At 40.4% G+C, this 20,658-nt stretch overlaps 1 protein-coding gene across 2 annotated transcripts; it reads right to left on the bottom strand.

Moving 5' to 3' along the window:
• Positions 1–5,467: 5,467 nt before the first annotated feature.
• Positions 5,468–13,695, bottom strand: Zfp770 (zinc finger protein 770). Of its 2 annotated transcripts, NM_001399647.1 has the most exon segments (3): positions 5,468–9,896; positions 13,108–13,315; positions 13,599–13,695. In NM_001399647.1, a coding segment is annotated over 1 exon segment (2,100 nt). In that variant the 5' UTR covers positions 9,838–9,896; positions 13,108–13,315; positions 13,599–13,695; the 3' UTR covers positions 5,468–7,737.
• Between the last annotated feature and the right edge of the window lie 6,963 nt (positions 13,696–20,658).

The following is a 20,658-nucleotide window of genomic DNA, read 5'->3' on the forward strand; positions in this document are numbered from 1 at the left end:
GAAAGAATAAAAATCACATGGTACTGGCATAAAAACAGACAGGTTGATCAATGGAATTGAATTGAATCTAAGAGCTGTAAGGGTCCATGATTCACTGAAGAATGACATCCTGGACTCAAATTATATGTGTTTTATTCCAAAATGCTGCAGTTCCCCTATTACCAAGCTAGAGAGACACCTAAGTGAGCTCGTTGGCTTGATTTAAAGAGTATTAGGGAATTCCCAGGTAGGTGACCTCTATGTTAATCTGTTGGGTCCATCTCTATGGACATTCCATTACCAGGATGTGGGGGTTGGAAACTTGCTGGTGAGGTCTGGGAACTGTTCCTGAGGAGGTAGCTGAGGAAGTCTGCTGACCTGTTGTCCTTGCTTCAGGCTAGGCTACTGACATTCCATTACCTGGGTGTGAAGGCCAGCGCCTGGGCTTTTTTCTATTAGTAACTGACTTTCCTGGACTTGCTCAGGCTTGCCAAATTTTTAGGCAATTAGTGTCCTTAACTGCCAATTTGAAGTTTGTCATGAAATCAGCCTGGTCTTCTCAGAATCAGAAGTAAATCCACACACCCATGGACACTTGATTTTTGACAAAGAAGCCAAAACTATACAATGGAAAAAAAGAATGTATCTTCAACAAACGGTACTGGTCTAATTGGTTGTCTGCATGAAAGGTGTGCAAATAGACCCATGTCTATCACCCTGACCAAATGTCAGGTCCAAGTGAATAAGAGACCTCAACATAAAACTGGATGCACTAAGTCTGATAGAAGAGAAAGTGGGGAGTAACCTTGAATGCATTAACATAGGAGACAACTTCCTAGGCAGAACACAACAGCTCAGGTACTAAGATCAACAATTAATAAGTGTGATCTCATGAACCTGAAAAGCTTCTGTGAGGCAAAGGACACCGTTAAAGGACAAAATGGAAGTCTACAGCATGGGAAAAGATTTCTACCGCATCCTCATCTGAGAGAGGGCTGATGTACAATATATATAAAGAACTCAAGAAACTAGACATCTAAAAACCCAAATAATCCAATAAAAAAACTGGGTACAGACTAGACAGAGAATTTACAACAGAGAAATCTCTAATGGTCAAGACGTACTTCAAGAAATGTTCAACGTCCTTAGTCATTAGGAAAAAGAAAACCAAAACAACTTTGAGATTCTATCTTATACCTGTCAGAATGGCTAAGATCAAAAATTTAAACAACAGTTCATGCTGGCAAGGATGTGGGAGCACAGGGAACACTCCTCCATTGCTGGTGAGAGTACTAACTTGTACAACCACTTTGAAAATCAATGTTGCAGTTTCTCAGAAAATTGGGACTAGATCTACCTCAAGATCCAGCTATACTCCTGTGCATATACCCAGAAGAAGGCCCACTATATCCCAAGGACACTTGCTTGACTGTGTCTTTAGCAGCTTTATTCATAATGGACAGAAACTGGGAACAACCTAGGTGTCCCTCAACTGAAGAATGGATAAATGAAACATAATAGGATTACACAGTAGAGTATTACTCAGCCATTAAAAGCAATGACATCAAAAATTTTTTAGACAAATGGATGGAACTAGAAAATATCAACCTGAGTGAGGTAACTCAGACCTAGAAAGACAAATATGGTACGTACTCAGGTATAAGTAGATATTAGTCATAATGTACAAGGTAACCATGCTACAAATCACAGACCCTAAGAAGCTAAGTAGCAAGGAGGGTCCCAGATGGAATAGCTGAATCTCTCACTGACTGGGAAATAGATAAGATATTGGAGTGGCTGGGGGGGGAGCTGGGAGGGGGAGAGAATGGGGATAGGAGTAGGAGGGATGAAATGGAGGGAGGTGGAGGGAGAGTATACTGATGAGAGAAAACTGGATTGAGGAATGCATCTCCTGGGATGAGCTAGAAACCTCGGACAATGGAAACTCGCAGGATTCTAAGAGAGGGACCGTACTAAGACTCCCAACAATGGGGGATATGGAGCCTGAACTGGCCATCTCCTATAACCAGGCAAGATTCCCAGTGGAGAGATTGGGACGCCAACTCAGCCACAAAACCTTAGACTCACAAATTTGTTCTGCCTACAAAATGTGCGTGGGTAAAGACGGAGCAGAATTTGAGGGGAGGACTAACCAGTGACTGACCCAGCTTGAGACTCAAGTCATGAGCGGGAGCTCACTCCTGACACCATTAAAGATATTCTACTATAATTGCCGACAGGAGCCTAGCATAAATGCCATCAGAGGGGCTTTGCCTAGCAACTGATGGAAACCGACGCAGAGACACACTGTCCAACAGTAAGTGGGACGTGGGGAATCCTGTGGAACATGGGGAGGATGGATTGAAGGAGCCAGAGGGTCAAGGACACCACAAGGAAAACCTACAGAGTCAACTAACCTGGGTCCATAGGAGCTCAGAGACTGAACTGCCAACCAGAGAGTACCAATGAGATGGACCTAGGCCCTCCGCACATATATGTAATGATTGTGCAGCTGGGTGTTCATGTGGGACTCCTGAAGCAGAGCAAGGGCTGTCACTAACTACAATGCTTGCCACTGGATCCTTTTCCCCTAACTGGCTGCTTTGTCTAGCCTCAATAGAAGATGTGCCTAATCTTACTGCAAGTTGATAAGCCAAGGCTGGTTAATATCCACAGGAGGCCTCCCCTTTTTTTTTTGGTTCTTTTTTTTCCGGAGCTGGGGACCGAACCCAGGGCCTTGCGCTTCCTAGGTAAGCGCTCTACCACTGAGCTAAATCCCCAACCCCGGAGGCCTCCCCTTTTTTGGGAAGGGAAAGAGGTGTTGGGGGAGGAGTGGTGAGTGGGAGGGACTGAGAGGTTGGAGGGGAAGCTGGGATCCATATGTAATGTAAATAAATAACAATAAAAAAGTAAAATAAAAATATTTATCCGTATGTATGTGTGTATGTATGTATGTATATATACGTACATACGTACATATATAAGAATGTGTGTGTACAAGTGCCTGTTGAAGCTAGGAGAGGTGGCCAGCTTCCCTGGAGCTGGACTTACAGGGGTTTGGGAAACATCTGAGATGTTGCTGGAACCAAAACTCAAGTCTTTGGAAGAGCAGCAAGGGCTTTTAACTGCAGAGACAGCTTTAGCTCTCCTTGTCCAGTCTCACTTGTCTAAATTTTGACAAAAGGTAATATAAAATATAATGTATAATAAATCTTACCCTTTGTTTTACAATTTTTCTATAACATGTTCTCAAATTAAAAAACAACAACAACAACAACAACAACAACAACAAAAATAAATCAAACCAAAACAACAACAACAAAACAGAGTCAAGAGAGAAGCACTTCAAAGGCAAAAATGTCATGGTATTAAAGACTTCCATGAGATAATAAAACAAGAATTTCACAAAGACCACCAACTGGGCAATAAAGAATTTCAGAGATCAACATATGTCGGGATATCTTGTAGGAAAAATAAAACTAAAGATGACTTAAAATTCAAGATTAAATGAATGAATGAAAAGACAAGTGCCAACCTAGACATCAGGCACCTAGTTTATGAAGGTTCTGCTTCCATTTCCTTATGACTCTCTGGTTTGGTATCTTTTCCATTTCTGTTTGGACTTAATGACCAGTTCATAGAACTGTAGTTCACGGCACTAAAGTGGAGAATCTGTGTGTACTGTGTTCTTCAATCTGAATGAAGTACAAGCATGGACTCTGATTGCTTCCTTAGGTCGGGGTTTACCCCTGAGTCAATCTGTGCGATTCAAATGAGAGACAGAATATACTAACCGGGTCGGAGAGATCGTGCCTGATTCCTGTGCTGCAAAGAGAGCCAGTTTGCCCAGATAACAGTGCAGGAGAGAATGTCGTTACAAACGACACCAACTCAGTGGCTACTGAGAGGGCAGATCACAAGGAATGTAGTGGGGATGGGAGACAGTAGGCAATATTAAGACTAATGAGTGAATGAGTGCGGAGGCACAGGAGGCATAGGGATAGGATACATTCTACCAATTCTGACCATAAAGTAAGAAGGGTGAAGTATGCAGTAACTAGAATAACCAAGTCTTCATAACCTGTTTTCCCCCTTGGATGTTTGCATGTGTGTTACACATACTATGCATGTGAGGGTGTACGCTGTGACCATATAGGTGCATGTGAAGACTAGTAATCAACATTGGGTGTCTTTATCATGTTCTACCATATTTTTTGAACAGTATCTCCTACTGAATCTAGAGTTTGCTGTTTGAACTGCACTGGCTAGACAGTGATTTAGTCCCCAGGATGCAGCTCTTTCTACTCCTCAGGGCTGGGGGGCTACCCAAGTATGTATGCCCAGCTTTTGTGGCTGCTAGGGATCCAAACTCAGATTTTTTTATCCACCTTTTACCCATCGAACTATCTTCCCCTCCCCACAACCTGTTTTTAAGCTAGGTCCAAGGATGATGCTGACTATTCATTTCTTTTCTCCAAATACACCTTCAGATTCCACCAGTTTCCATACCATCCTTATATGTGCAATGTTAGTAGAGATGGGGGCAATCCTGACAGGTCTTTCTGTGTCTGTGGATGGTTCATAAACATGCCTAGGAGGCAGATGGCAGAGGTAAGGTAGGCTGGGATTCTGTGAAAGTTGTGCTTTGCTCTGTGAGTAGGATCCATCACTCATATCCTACCTCACCCTCCCTACCATGAAGGGAGCCAAGGTATATTACAAAGCATTCTAAAATTACAAGGAAAATAGTCTGTCACCATGAAAGGTGGAGCAGATAGAAGGAAGCAGAACTGATTCAAGTGTATGATTAGATAGCTCTATTCCCTGTCTAAGTCAGGGAATTCAAGTCATGGAAATCAGTAAGTCTTATTGTTAAAGCAGGTTGGGCTGTTTTACATAACGCATAATAGAATCTACATTTTCCTGCATTAATTTTAAGGGCTTTTCTCCCACAACTGTTAAGGAAATGGAAAGGAATAAAGCTGACTCAGCTCTTTCTTTGAAGAGAATGAATATGTGCCTAATTTAAGCTAACACTGGTCAGGCAAGAAAGATGCAGAAAGAATTATGGTATTATACTGAAAAAGGCAATTCTGTTAGTACAAAGTCAAGAAAAGGGTATAGAGTCATAGGACAAAGTCAAAGACCAGGTAGGTCATATGACAAGTAATGGAATAACATATTCTTTCAGAAGTGATAAAGAGATATCACAAATAAATGTAAATGAGGTTGGAGAGATGGTGGAGTTAAGACCATGCTACCTGGAAATCCAGCTCCAGAGGGCCTGATGCCCTGTTCTGTCCTCCATGTTTACCTGCACTCACATGCACAAAACCACATACACATACATACATAATTAAGAAGAAATCTTTTTTAAAATAATGAAGCATATGTTTAGAGAGGCATGTAAGCTCAGTGTAGAAAGTGTTTGGCACTGGAAGCTTATTCCAAATATGTGATTTTTTCTTTTAAAAAACAAAGTGCAAACTGTGTAACTTTAAACTTTATTTTCAAATTACTTTGCAATTTGAGACTTTCAAGAACGTTAACCATCATCTACTTTCCATTAACATGTAACATATATACGGAAATCAGACACTATTGCTGTATGAAACATGGAGCAGTAATTGTCCTAACTCAGCTAATCAAACTCTTTCAGTAAATGATCATGCTTAAACCTGGAATCACCAAACAAAATTTCTAGTTCTCTTAAAAGATATTTATAGTTTATTTTTTTTCCAAAAAAAAAAATCCCCAAATAATTGACCCAATAAGTACAGTTCTAGCATGCAGCAAACCATCATTTAACATGTTTATCTTAACAGAAATTTACATTTTATTTTCACTCCTACAATTCCCATAAGAAGATTGCAATGGTAATAAAGTTAAGTATTTTGTTACAGGTACTTCAAATAGCACTACAATAAATCTCTTGACAAAATCTTTACAATATTTCAACTTTCAATATGAAACAGCTTCAAAAGGCATGAGCCAAAACAAAACAGTATCTTATCACTCAGGCAAAGACTCATGGTCATACAAGCACAACATTCAGAACTTTCCCTGTTTAGGTGGGAAAGAAACACATCAGACATTTCCTTTCAAATACAATTATATAAATCACTTAGAGAAATGCCCAAATCCACAATTTCACACATTAAATAACTCTTGAACTCTTACTTTTAGAAAACATGAACTATTTATGCTTTTCTTTTAACCAACAGACACATCCTTTAAGAGTTCTGTGCAAATCCAATTTTGTGAGCCACAAGTTGTTTGTGCTGGAAATACACACCCCAAGTCTCACAGAAACAGAAGTTACTCCCTGGAGCTCGGGGTTCTCCTCTTTAGACAGGCACATTTGTGCCTACTTCAGAATAGGCACATCTGTTTACCATTTGGAAATTTTACTTATACCATCACATTTTCTCTGTAAATTATACCAAAGTTTCTTAAGGCTCACCTGGGATGAAAGCTGTCCTCTTTCCTTCTCCTCACAAAGTACAGCTCTTACACCATGATCAAAACTTACAGTTACTCCATTGCCCATACTTCCAACAGAGGACTTTTCACTATTATTTATAAGTGTGCTAAATATCCACCTGTTTCTTTTCACCTTATAAACAAAATAGTTAACCTTTTTATTGCTAGAAAATGTTAAAGATTTTACAAACTGCCACAAATGTGAAGGACGATCTGTGACTAAGCCTTTCTTTCTCAGATTAGGATTAAATGAAATATTTTTTATGAAGTCATGACAATACTGTTTAGAAAAAAATGATGCCTTGAGCTCTATAAGCACCTTATTTCTATATGGGGAAACATTCTTACTAACTGAAGTAACAACAAAGGTCAAAGTAATACTGTAGCATTAGTGTCTTTCACAGAGATGTGAAGTCTGAAACTACATAGCTAATGTCATTTGACTAAATTTAGCAGAATAGATTTACTTAAGTCACAGGGCCAAAGAGTTATTAAAGCAGTCTTGTCCCTGACCACTGTTGTCTTCTGTCAACCACCAATGAGCAAACAGGTGCACTGCATTTAACGGTCTAAAGATACAACTGCAGACATGTAAGAAAAACTCATGGCACCTGGAAAATACCATGCAAATGTAAACATTAGTGGATGGTAAATACACATGGGTACAACCCAGCTTCTTCCTTTTAAATTCCTTAGGAAAAAGTAATAGTAACCTAGACTGGGATGGGGGTTGGGGGCACTTTTGTCTAAGAAGGTAAAATTACGAGGCTCAAAAAAAAAAAAAAAAGGCAAAAAATACCATGGAAAAGTAAAATGCTATAATCTCCCCAACCCATTTCCATACCTATTATTCTTTTATCTTTTCACCTATAAGAAAAAAGTTTTGCAATTTAAGTTCTCATGTAGAAGAAAACAGGACAGGGTGGTTTGCTGCAGCTGAATGGCAATTCTGGCCTCATTTTAGGAGGCATGCATATATAAAGACACACAATGTCTTAAGGAGTAATTCAATAAATGAGGTCAAATTGAACATGATGAATTCCTAACTTTTAATACAACCAGAGTCATATGCTGACCACCTTAGATTCCTATTGATGGCAACAAGCCATGCTATTCCTCAAGTCATTCAACTGTGTCTAAAATGCTCTAATTTTTTTAGCTTACTCCTTTTTATGCAAGAAAAGCAGCTGCCTATGAAGTCACCTAATGTAGGCCTTCGGCAATAATGTCTTAAAGGGTATTCTATCAGCAGAGATCACAAACACATCAGCGGCTTTATGTTACAGTTGAATCTAGAACCACTTTCTCCTGAGGTCGCTCCTTAAAGTGAGTGAGCTGATGTCTCTTCCAGTGAGGAGCTTGTCTGAATGTTTTGCCACAGACTGAGCACTCAAATGGCTTCTGCCCCGCATGAATTAAATAGTGTCTTTCTAGTTTGGATGGAGATCGGAAATGTTTACAACAAACACTGCACTGGTAAAGGAGCCCGTCACTTCTTTCAGGACGGCCTAAGTAAGTGTAGCAATGACGGCTCTGCTCTGATTCCAGAAGTGTGCTGGCAAGGTAAGACTGCCTGTTCCTACAGTGGTCACCAAGAATAAACTCCTCCGATTCTTCCTTGACTTCAGTTTCTGACACCTGATTGGACTCTGAACTCTCATACCTTTGGGAACCAAGCCCCTCACACTGTTGGGAAGCACTATAACTAACATCATCACTAGGATGAATGAAAAGTTTGTTCACATTTCCAAAGTCCACTTGCCAAAAAGAACTATAAGGAATCTTTTCAATATGAGTTAGTTTATGTCTTTTTAAGTGAGCTGACTGTCTGAAAGATTTTCCACAAACATTACAGCCGAAAGGTCTCTGTCCAGTATGAATTAAATAGTGCCTTTGTAGCTTAGAAATAGAAGGAAACACTTTGTCACATTTATCACAGGGACACATTTTTTGTCCAGTATGTATATTTTCACTTGAATCTGAAAAACCACACTGAAGCATGTCACAGTTATTAAAGTATTCCTCACCTGATGAACCATAGATTGACAGGTCTTTATTACTGACTGAACCATCCATAGTTAATATGCTTCCCGTCTTAAGGATGCCTTGCAAACTCTTACCCATATTTTGGCTCTGGAATTGCTTTTGCCAAGAAAATGGTAAAGTCAGTGTTTTCTTCTTTTTGCTAACTGTCTTGTAAGACCCATGTCTGCTAAGAGAACCCACAAATGTTCTCTGAGTTTGTTCCATGTTCGCCTTACCAGAAGTACATTCGCAATTTTTCAAGCAGTTGCTTTTAAATGTTCTTTTCTCTGATTGGAGGTTATCTGATTTTTTACCCCCAGCACGTTTAAGTTTAGCCAAGAGCTTTTTAACAATGGTCTTATAGTTACAGCTTCTTTTGAGTCTGCCTGGAATTCTGCCACCTCTGGCAGGAAGACACTTGTGTCCATTGAGAATCTGCTCTGACTCAAAACATTCTTCACACTCTGAACACTGGAAAGGAACAATATAAATAGAGTGGACATCAAGAGGATTCTTCTCCTCAGATTCACCCATATCACCACTTTCAAAAGCGTCCTGCTTTGCATTTAATTTATTAGGTAGGGGACATGACTCTGGACTCTTTACTTTTAAAGGAAGATTCTGAAAAGTCTTATTCCTAGTGTGGATTTGTTTATGCTTCAGAAGTTTGCTTTGAATCTTAAATCCTTTTTGACAAAAACAACATTGAAAAGGTCTTTCTTCTGAATGTGTGAGTTGGTGGATTTTTAAGTGGGTTGACTGTCGGAAAGATTTACTGCACAGGACACATTTAAAAGGCCTCTGCCCAGTATGAATAAGGGCATGCCTATCAAGTTTTGACTGCGATGGGAACATTTTGCCACAGATTGTACATGCATGAATATTCTTTCTTCTCTCTGTGGTGCTGTACGTGGGATCAGACTTAGAGCATGGGTGTAGTGCCCGTCTCTCGTCTGCAGTAAAAGCACTATATGCTCCATACACAGGCTTCTCTTGCTTGGTCTCAAGCAGTCTTCTGACTTTGATATCACTATGACAGGACTCATTGTGAAGCTGTTGATGCCTCACAAATGTCTTCAGATTTTTAAAGTGGCGCTGGCAAATATTACAGCTAAAAGGCAGATTGTGAGTTAACTGGTGCCTCTCCAGATGAACAAGCTGTCTAAAGTTTTTATGACATGCATCACATTCGAATGGCTTTTGACCAGTATGAATCAGATAATGCCTAGCTAACTTGGACGGTGTTTCAAAGTGCTTGAAGCAGATATTGCAAATATAAGGCCTGTTCCTAGGTAGTTTGTTGGCTACACACTGCTGGATCTTCAGCATTTTAAAGCTGTTTTCAGCCATCGTAGTCTTTGGTGGCACACGCTGATGCGCTCCAAGGCATTCTTAAGTTCCGCACATTTCTAAAAATTAAACAAACAAAAACAACAAAGCATTAATTTTAAGATTTGTATAAACACAGGTAATTTAGTTATCTTTCGGCTAAAGATTAAAAGTAAAGTAGAATTTGGACTTTTCTTGTGTTTTCAAGTACTTGAACAACCATCTTAGATGAATTCTTCATCACGGAACTAATTTTAGACAGAGTTAAGTCTTGAAAATATCTAAAATTCTACATGTTTTTAAACTACATTTTTACTTGATAAGCTATGCTTAAAGATGACCAAACTTTATTTCTTAACATTAAATAATCCTTTTAGTTCCAACTTTCTTCCTTCATTATACATATAGATATGTCAACAAGTTGCTTTGTCATTAAAAAAAATCTGCTATTGTGGTGCACCTCTATAAAGTTACCCTTAAGTTAGACACAGAAAAGATCATGAGTTTGAGGTCAATACGGGATACTGGACAATTTCAGGCCAGGCTCAGCTAGTGAGACTCTGCCCTAACAATAAATAAAAATATGTAAATAAAAAAGGTAAAAGTGTAAAATACTAAGAACAAGACATATCTCTGAATTATAGCAATACTGCAGATATGCTCTGAGCACAAAACATTTCATTTAATTATATTTAGATGGCTGATAAAACTATTCTCAATGGGCTCGATGGTGCATGCCTTTGATCCTAGCACTGGGGAGGCAGAGGCAAGTGAATCTCAGTGAGTTTAAGACCACCCCGGCAGCTGAATTCCAGGACAGCCAGAGGTATAAAATGAGATCCTGTCTCCAAAAAACAAAGCACTCTCCTCCTCTCTCTCTCTTCAAATATTTAAGATCAACAAGCAGAATATTCCCAGAAGACCTGAATTTTAATCCTAGATTTTTTTACCGTATAATTTGTGTGTCAAGAAAAAGGGGGAATTTGAGGTTATTTAAACTGGGAGTAACTGTGCAAGTTAATAGCAATAATGTATGTGCACATGTCAGAAAACGCTGAAGCAACATAAGATGCCATTGAGCTCAACATCAACCAAATTTTATGTTGTGATTCTTATCTCTGTAATAATATTTTGGGTTCCTTAGATACTAACAGACAAACTTTAGTTCTTTTCTCCCTTCTGATCTGTTAAAACAGACAAAAACAAGTACAGAAGAATGAGGTTGACAAACTACATAGTCACATACGTATTTGTGAATAAAGAACAGAATGTCCAATGTGGTTCTTTTGTCAGGCAGTATTCAAAATAGGCCATTCTGGTCTAAGAGGTGCTCATTACACATATCTTTGAGACAAACTAAAACTTAACAAACATTTCACAATTCTCATGTATCATCATCCAGAAAAGGCAAGTTTCTTCTCCATTACTATTCCATTAGCCTTAAATCAGCCAGCAACTAAAAGAAAAACTAACTGATGCTATGCTAGTTCTTTGATTCTAGCATACATAACATGTAACTATGCAAGAAACTCAGAATTCTTTTGTCTACAAAAGTTTTGTCTAAACTTTGCAAACAGTCAACCTATATGTTGCTTATTAGCTCTCCGAGGAGGCACTTTAAACACAACACCAAATATACTCACTGTGCAATCTGACTAAGAAACAAATAACATTTGAGAGACTACCTTGTACTAGTTGCTTATAACAGTGTTTTCCAATGTACAGATGCAGACTCAGTGTTCGCCTGTGATGTCAACTCAGTGGATCACGGTCAGTTTAATATTTAGATTAATATCACACGATTTGTTTAATAGAGAATAAGTACCAGAATGTATAGCATGTAGTAAGGGGCCACAGGCAAGAGTTTTAAGGAAAACAATTGAGTCCTGTTTTCTTCCCATTGGTACTATTATTTTAAATATGTGTGTAAAATTATCTTATTAGTAGTCAAATGAAAATTTTCATCTAAATAATGAAATAAAACAATTACACCATAAAGCACTTTACTAATTTATAAAACACACCAAATAACCCAGCAACAAACACCTAACACCTGTTGGGGTCATGGGTATTTCTACTTCACAAACAAACAAACAAACAAAGCAACAAAAATAAACAACAACAACAACAACATCAAAAACCTAAAAATTAACAACTTGCAAACTTGTTGGCAAAGTTAAGAGCTAAGTGGATTAAAATTATCATAAACCCAGCAAACTGCAAAGAACTCAGAGATGTACTTAATTCTTGTCAGGCAATTCACCGAATTCCTGCTCAGCAACAAATGTCAAGATGGTCAATCAGGACCGTGAGCTAAGCTTAAATAAGCAAACCTTTATTGACTTGCTGCAACAGTGTAAGAGAGACAAAAGGAGCTGGTTCAACCGTGCTCTCTTAAACAGAAAGACACCAAGTGAGTGTTAAATGTTAGTGAGTGTTAGTGCACAAGAGGAAACTTCTAACAAAGGGCTTCGACTCCTTTGGGTTAATGTGCTAGGGGAGGACTGGTGAAAGGTTGAGGGGAGAATTAAACTGTACTTCACTGACTCCTACTAAGTACGGAATGGGAGGGCGGCTTCTCCCCATGAAGCTGGTGGGCAAAACCTTGTAATTACCTACAGTCAAGCTACAGGGTTTGGGCTTGGAGCAGGAACTTCTCTATTCTTTTTGTATACTTCTCCTTTCACTTACTGTTTCTACAGGATACCACCCACTCTCACAGAGAGAGTCCCGCACTAAAACGACCCAGGGCAACTATAAGATTATAAATATCAGGCGCTGGCTACCTATAGCTCCTGTATCCCAAAGGGTCTGTGGTCAAGCAGCCATCACTAGTATTAAGACTGGATACGCCTGTCACTTGCTTTGGGAAAGCACTTACTGTGAACTTTACCTTGTCAGAATCATTTGTGGAAAGTGGTGATCTCACTTCCTATTTATAAGTAAAAGGTCAGGGATTTCCACACTCCAAGCACAATCCCCCTGTGTACTTAGAGGTTTAAAATCCCATTTCAACTGATTTTCTTTTCTCTCCACTGAATCTGTAAACATTTAAAAAATATACAAAAACTAATTTTTACATTAAAGTGAAACATTACAAACCAATGTGCTCAATGACTCTATCCAGATATTATCATGACAGGAGCTCACATAACATTAAGTCAAGTAACTATAAAAACTGACATCGATAAAATCCAATGTTGTTTCAAGGTTGAAAGTAGCATTGTTTTAGAAACATACCTCTAAAAAAAAAATCACAAAATACAAAATAAATTATAAGAAACAAAATACCTGAGAGAAACGTAGGCTTCCAGTTGGAGAATTATCTATGGTGACATTTACAACAGTCTTTGCCTCTTTCTAATTTCTTCTGTTCATGGCCCACTCTCTTGGCCTTGAACCATCACCTTTCCCTAGACGTGAGCTACGTGTTCAGCCTCCTGCGCGAGCAATGAGTATGCAGGGGTCGAGCCGCGTTCAGGACTCTAATATCCCATGCCTAGAAAAGAAGGGCAGGGGTGAAAGCTCCACTGACTGCAGTCAGAAGATAAGGTGCAGAGGAAGAGCTGAGTGAAAGGTGGAAAATACGTGATTCGACCCCAGGATACTGGGCGCGGGGCTCAGCTCTTTTGAGTTTACCGCTCTGACGAAGCACATGCAAGGAGCTAAGGTCGTGGCACCCTGTTTGGATCCCCGGGAACCTCCGCGGGACTTGGGCAGGCCTGACCCTCCCGGGATTCATTCCACCTCGCACGCAGCCTCCCGGGGTCCTCCGCACTCACCTGGAGCTGGCAAGCGCCAGACAGGGACGCATCTCAGTGCCAGAGTTTCACCAAGACGGAAAGGTAAGCGAAAGTCCGCAGGGTCGGCACGGCGACTGACTAAGTGCGCAGGCGCGGCGCTCCAGCGCTCTCTGATTGCGGTCCGGCTGGAAACAGCTTCTTACGATCTTTGGGCCGGTGCTCGAGTCTTATGCACCCAGTGTTGCTATTTCCAAGGGGAGAAAAGGGAAGGCTCAAAAAGGGTGCACTTTCTATCCTACTGTTACCGACCTTTCATTGTGGAAATCCCCAAAAGGACTGTAAAACTACGGCTCTTATTGGAATCCAGGATTAGAGTTCAAAGCCCACTCATAATTTTTTGTAAGGTCGGGGCTGTTGATTAAACTCTCAGTATTATGTACATTCTGGATCAGGACTGTTCTCAGCATTTCATATTTCAGTAAATAAGACGAAGTGAAGGCACCCAGAATCAGCTCCTCTCAGGGGTCCTCTCCATTGTCCTGCCAGAGGCTGGTCTTGCTGATTTCACTAGTTGTATGTATTTTGGACATTTACAATATTAAAAAACCCTCTTTGCCCAGCATTTTGATCCTTCTTTGACAATTTATATAAGATATCTTTGGACAACATGCATGTAAAGTACTCGGCATAGGTGTTACAAGTTTTATACCAAATACAAAAGCTTTATGAAATGATAGAACCCTTGTTAGGGTCCAGGAATAGCCACACAAGCCATTCAGACACGAATCTCAGTAAGGTATGGATGATTTATTGACTGCGCACTCCAAATACAAATCTGCACTGTATTGCAAGTCTCCGAATCAGTTTTTATGTGCAACAGGTGCATTTGCAACATTTACATTTGCAACGAATAGGCTATCTAGACAAACCAGTGCTGTCTGACCTTTAAGCTGATAGACTGGGTCTAGAGACAAAGAGGCTAGAGGATCTCCAAAGTCTATGAGGCTCAGTAACAAAGTACAAGTTGTTTTTGTCAGCGCAAGGAACAATGGGTCAAGTTAAGGTTAAGCTACAAAACAAAGATTGAGTTAATGTGGCAGAGCTATTGTCAAGTTTTAAGATTTAACACTCCCCAGCTTGAGTTGTATATGGGGTCAAATCATTGACTCCACAGTGTCCTCCATGAGCAAAGGATCATATTATGTCTTAAGAGCTAATGAACTGAACAGTGGAAATTCTTATCTTGACAAAGGAAATCAAGGCATTAGTAACGCAGGGCCCAAAGTTTAGCATTAGCAAATGTAAGCACAGGGGAGCAACCAAGGTTGTAATGAGTGAAGTTAACTAAGAGGACCAATTCAAAAGGGTTTCATACCAGCTCATTTAATGCTTTCTCTCTTGTTCCCTATCAAGGAGTTTATTTCTAATTCTTGCCAGGGTGCCCCTGATTACCTCAGAGTGATTAACATATAAACAACCTTGTTCTCCAAGGGCCACACATAACCCTCCTTCTTTTAAGAACAATAAACTTAGAGCCCTTTGATTCAGTAGGACTATTTCCGCTAAGGAGTCTTCTTGATTTTTCTAGGAAGGAGGTGGCTGAGTGAATCTGGGCTAAGTCTTTATCAACTTGTTTGCTGAGGTATTAATGGCATCCCGTGACTAGAGCTGTTGTACCATGTGCAGTGGATCCTGCTATCCCTAGTATTACTAGTGTGGGTATCAGAATAGTGGCTGCACATTTTGTTCCAGGACCCATGTGAATGCATCCTTTGTTACCTTCATAACAGAAAATCTGGGGTAGAGTATGTACCACTATGCACAATTCAGGTTTTTGCTCAATGGCAAAATGGTTTACAGAGAGAAAGGAGTAAGTCCCAAAGTACAGTCAAACCAAACCCCTCTGGGTGCAGCCAGGAGATTGTTCTCTTTTAGCCTGCCGGTATTAGAGGCCTGTATCAAATGCACATCAGGATCACGACATATATGAGAATAAGGTCAAGTAGGCAGGGGAATATATTTTTGACCTAAAACAAATTCCAGTTCCCCTTATATCCCCTAAGGTGAGGGGAGTATCCCAGGGGCTGTTATGCTATGCATACCAGCTTGAGGGTCTGATATCTTGTTGCTATATCTATACAGTAGGGGGCTTAAGGTCTAGGCAAAGCCAACAGTCCTCGCTTATATTGGGCTGGGTGCTGTTTAGGAACTTGAAGGTAGACAAAACAGTGTCTATTAACAGGAATTCAAGGAGTCTGAGGTGTCCTACGGAAAGGGTCATGTAAGTCAAATTTGTGTTTCCTGATCCAGGAAGTATGGAGGAAACCTGGTTGGGAAGGGGAGCCTTAGGAATTTCCACCAAAGGTGCTATGGATTTAGAGAAAGAGATGATTTATCTTACCCTTGAATGGTGAACATGGCTTGGATCTTGGTCTGTCAGGTATGCTGTAAGTCCCCAGTAGGCACGAAGGGGAAGAAGGTCTCATCTCTTTAAGGTGATGATGACCAGGTTGCAAGTATAGAGTATCTTACAACTAAGATTTCTTTCAAATTTTATGTCTAAATATTTTCAGCCATATCGGGCTCGCAGCCCTTAGCCCAAGTAACACAAGACCAATGGAGACAATAGATCTCTTCTTCAACCTAACAGTAGGCTACCTCAGTTCCCTTAGTAGGACAGGCATAATGTGATCTTCCCCAATTTTTCCTCCTCAATGTTTCTAGATTCTTATTCCCAGTGCCATGAGCCCACAAATAAAACTCAGACTCAAAACATATTTATTTACAAATGCCTTGGCCATGTAACTAGTCTCTTCCCTGACTAGAATATCCCCTTTATCCTAGCCTATATTTTGCAACATGGTCGGTTACCTGTACTCAGGTACCATGTGATTGACTTGTCACCTCTTCCTGGTGAATCTCCCAACCTCCTCCTCTCCCAGAATTCTTTCTCTTCTCATGTCCCAACTTCTACTTCCTGCCTGACCCATCGACTTTTTAATTGACAGGTGGTGCATCCATATAATACACAAGATGTTCTCTCTACAGATACCCAGTGGTGAGTCTAGACCCTGGCATCCCAGGGCCTAGCCACAAATGGCAGATATTTATCTTAAACTGGGGAAATTCATAGTAAGAGCAGTGATCACGTTCAGCAATAATTTTAGTGTCTGGATATCTTCATAGCCATGTCCTTGGCCCATAGTTTCCAGTTTCATAGGATCTATGTTTTGACATTAGCAACAGATTTAACAAGCAAGCAAAGAGGACCAAGGGGAGCCATTGGCAATTAGCCTTATTTTTAGTGGGTTCTCTAGGTGTGGCTTGATGATCAATTGATGGTCTGGGTCCCCGTATTTTAAAGGATTGAACTTCAAGTGGGAGTGGTGGATCCAAGTTCAGAGCCCACCAACCTGTACAGCCATGGGTGTGGTCAGGATCATGATGTATGGTCCTTTCCAGTGAGAGGTTAAAGATCCCTTCTGATGCCTCTCAATCAGGACCAGGCCACCAGGTTGGATCAGATGGGGATTGACTGGTGTTAGTTTCTGCAAGTGTCAAACATAGGTGTGGAGTACAATCTGGACTTTCTGGCTAGCATTATTAGCGATATTGGCTAGTGCATCTGCTTTAGTATTAGGTAGAATTGGAGATCTTTCAAATATTATCTCAGTCCCTTTGAGTAAGGGGTGTTCCTGACTCATGGGAGGGTGAAGGGAAGGCAGGACACCCATTCAGTTTCTAAGGTGAATTTGGTTTGGATCTCCTTTAAAGTCTGATTTATCCTTTCTACCTGTACTGAATTCTGGGGATTGTATGCACAATGTGTCACTAACTGCTTCAGTTCCTGCCTTGACTTCTTGGAAATTAAAATTATAGCTCAACAGTCCTTTTCCCCTTAAGTTGGCCTTTTTAAATCAAGATGTTTGTCATAACAACACAAATGAAACTAAAACAGAAAGGGCTTGACTTCTTAATAAGGGTGAACTTACTAAGAAGTTATGCAATACTTTTTAGTCAAATCTAATCGGAATAAGGGAAATTGAGGGCAAATGGAGGTAGTGTCTTAATGTAACAAAGAATATTGTTTATAGGCAAATAGATAGAGAGTACACCAGGCAGAGAAGACAGTATGGGAAGTAGTCTCAAGTGGGAAACTGACTAGATTGGAACTTCTCAAGTATGAAGTGTAGGAAGGACAGGAGACGAGGAGGAGACCGACGCATTCAGCTACTTAAACAAATAGTGCTTCATAAAACCCCCTCTGCAACCACAGGGCAACCTAGGTGTTGACAGGAGGTCACAGGACGTGGTAGTTCCACAGGCAGGCAGGAATGCTGCTGCTTTCACACAGCAGGGCCAAAGGAACCTAGGGTGGTCTATGCCCAGAGATCAGGAAATAGGAGATGAGGTTGAAGCTGGAGAACAGGGTGCATGGTCCACTACACTGCTGCCTAGAAGATTTGCCTGGGAGGAGATCTGGGGAAAGTAGAGGGGAAACTATTGCTTGTTAGGCTCTTTGTAAAAAGCTGAAAAACTCTTCCGTACTAGTAATTTTGTTTTTCTCATTGTTTACATATGGTTTTAAACTTCCAAATGCAGCATTAGAAGCTCGAGTTTTAGTGCTTGTTGAAGTACCAGGCCTCTTTGGGAAGTCACCTCTCTTTTTTTCATCTTGCTTCTTCCATTTATTTCTTCTTTCCTGTTGGAGCAACCAACAAAACTACCTCCTTGTCTCTTTCATGTACATAGCCTGCTAAAATCTGGATTCCTCAAATAGAAGCTTCTATTCTTAAGCTACTATCAAAGAAAATTTCCAACAGACACAGCTCCCTTTTTAAGAGGGTTTTGTGAATAAAAGCTCTTCTCTCAATCATATACTTAGAAAAATTGCAAACCCTTATATATTTTGACATAAAAATTTCGAGGACCTTTGGGGTAGAGGGGTGAGATGAAGAATGAGGGAGGAGAGGAGAGAATTAGCTAAAATCAGAAAATACAGAATAGTAGAGTTACGATTTACCTAGGGACACTGGGCCACTTTTAACTCACAGTTAGCTGTATTATGGGATATCTCTAAAGGTCCACTCTTTATAACATCTTTGGATTTCGGGATCTAGTTAAGCAGCTGCAGCATTCCATCCACACCACTTAGCATTTCATGTGTTGACTCTCATTCTGTAGTGCTGAGGAGTCAGAGTTATAGAGAAGGCACATATAGTAATTTGAGCTTTCTTCTGTGTATATGCATCTATATACATGTTTATTTATGAGTGGGTGCACACATGTGCAGGTGTGTGTGCGGAGGTCTGACATTGTATTATTCTCCACCTTGTGTACTGAGGTTGGATCTCTTGTTCAACCCAGGGCTCACTGCTTTAACTGGGCCAGCTAGACATCTTGCTTTTAGGATCCCTTGTGTCTTCCCTTGCCCCACTATTTCTCATCTTAGCCTCCGTGTTCTGAGATTACCACAATCACACCTCTTTTATATGTGGGTCCTGGGCATCTAAACTCCAATCAATCTTCATACTTATGTAGCAAGCTCTTTATCTCTGTAACCCCCAACTGTAGGTTTTGGCTGTACTTACTAAACTTTTGATCAGGACTAACTCTCATCGAGTGGATCTCTGAGAATTACAAGTTCAGCCTGTAGGGTTACCAAAAAGGGAAGGAGAACTATGGTGCTTGCTGATTTTTTGCTCATGAGACCAGCAGAGTTCATCACCATGGGCCTCCCATTTCTTTATCTTTATTTCTGAGTTATGGTGACCAAATCCTTCTAACAGATGTATCAAAGAATTGTCTCTGTAAGAATCTGAATAGATGTGGACGTTTCTCCTTAGACCCTAGCTGTCGACATTACTTCTAGGCTCCACCCAACCATTATTTAACAGCAGCCAGGTGGGCCTGGCTTGCTATAAAAGGGACTGTTTGTCCTCTCTGACTTCTTTCTCACTCCTCTTCCCCTTCTCTTTCCACATGTTCCTGGCTAGCCTCTTCTCTTTCTCTCCTTCTCTTTCTCTTTCTCTGCCTCTACTCCCTTCTCAACTCCCTTTCCCATGTCCCCAAATAAACTCTATTCTATACTAGATCTATCATATGGCTGGTACCTCAGGGAAAAGGATCCCTAGGCTCTATAAAACCTATCCTTTCCTTGACACATATTTGGTACTGTGCATGGAAAGGATAATTGAGAAGGGAGTAGGGCCAGAGAAAAGGGGGAGGGAGAGAGAGAGAGAGAGAGAGAGAGAGAGAGAGAGAGAGAGAGAGTTAGTTAGTTTAGGCCAACCAGGCATACATGGGGGAGAGAGGGGGAGAAGGTCAGAGAGATAAGAGTCTGAGAGTCAGAGAGATGAGGGTGAGAGGGGGAGAGAGAGACAGAGACAGAGAGACAGAGAGACAGAGAGAGACAAAGAGTCAGAGAGGCCAAACTCTTCCTTTCATAGCAAGCCACACCCACCTGACTGTTGCTAGGTAACTGTTGGGCAGAGCATAGAAAGAATGCCAACACTAACATCCGAGGTTTTGGATTTGGTATTTATTAACTTGCTTTTCAAATAACACATAAAATTGTACATATTTATGAAGTACCCTGTGGTTTCCATTGTATAATGTCCAAATTAAGGTTACCATGCTAGTTGCCTTAAACAGTTGCCCTTTCTTTGAGGAGACAAAGTCTTTTCAGTTGTTTTGAACTACATAGTCCATTATGTAAAGACATCAACTGTAACTTCATTTCTCCTATCTAGCTGGGAGTCAGTAATCACTGACCAAAAGTTCCTTAACCCTCTATATCACCTACATTTCTGAGTTGCTGATAGCCAGCATTTAATGCTTAACTTTCATGAGATCAATTTTTTAAAGCCCCTCCTATGAGTAAGATCATGCAGTATTATCGATTTGTTCTGTCCCTTTTTACTAAGTATATGTCCCCAAGACCCAACTATATTATTCCAGATTTTTCGTGCCTAAATAATATCTCATGTGTACATACACCATATAACTTCGCCAGCTCATGGGTACTTGTGGTTATATTTGGTCGTGAGGATTTTTCATTTGTTTTCTTTTTTCAGATATTTGCTATTGGCATGTGTCT

The sequence above is a fragment of the Rattus norvegicus genome, chromosome 3 (genome assembly GCF_021556685.1).
Source record: "Rattus norvegicus strain SHRSP/BbbUtx chromosome 3, alternate assembly SHRSP_T2T, whole genome shotgun sequence".
NCBI classification, from domain to species: Eukaryota; Metazoa; Chordata; class Mammalia; order Rodentia; family Muridae; genus Rattus; species Rattus norvegicus.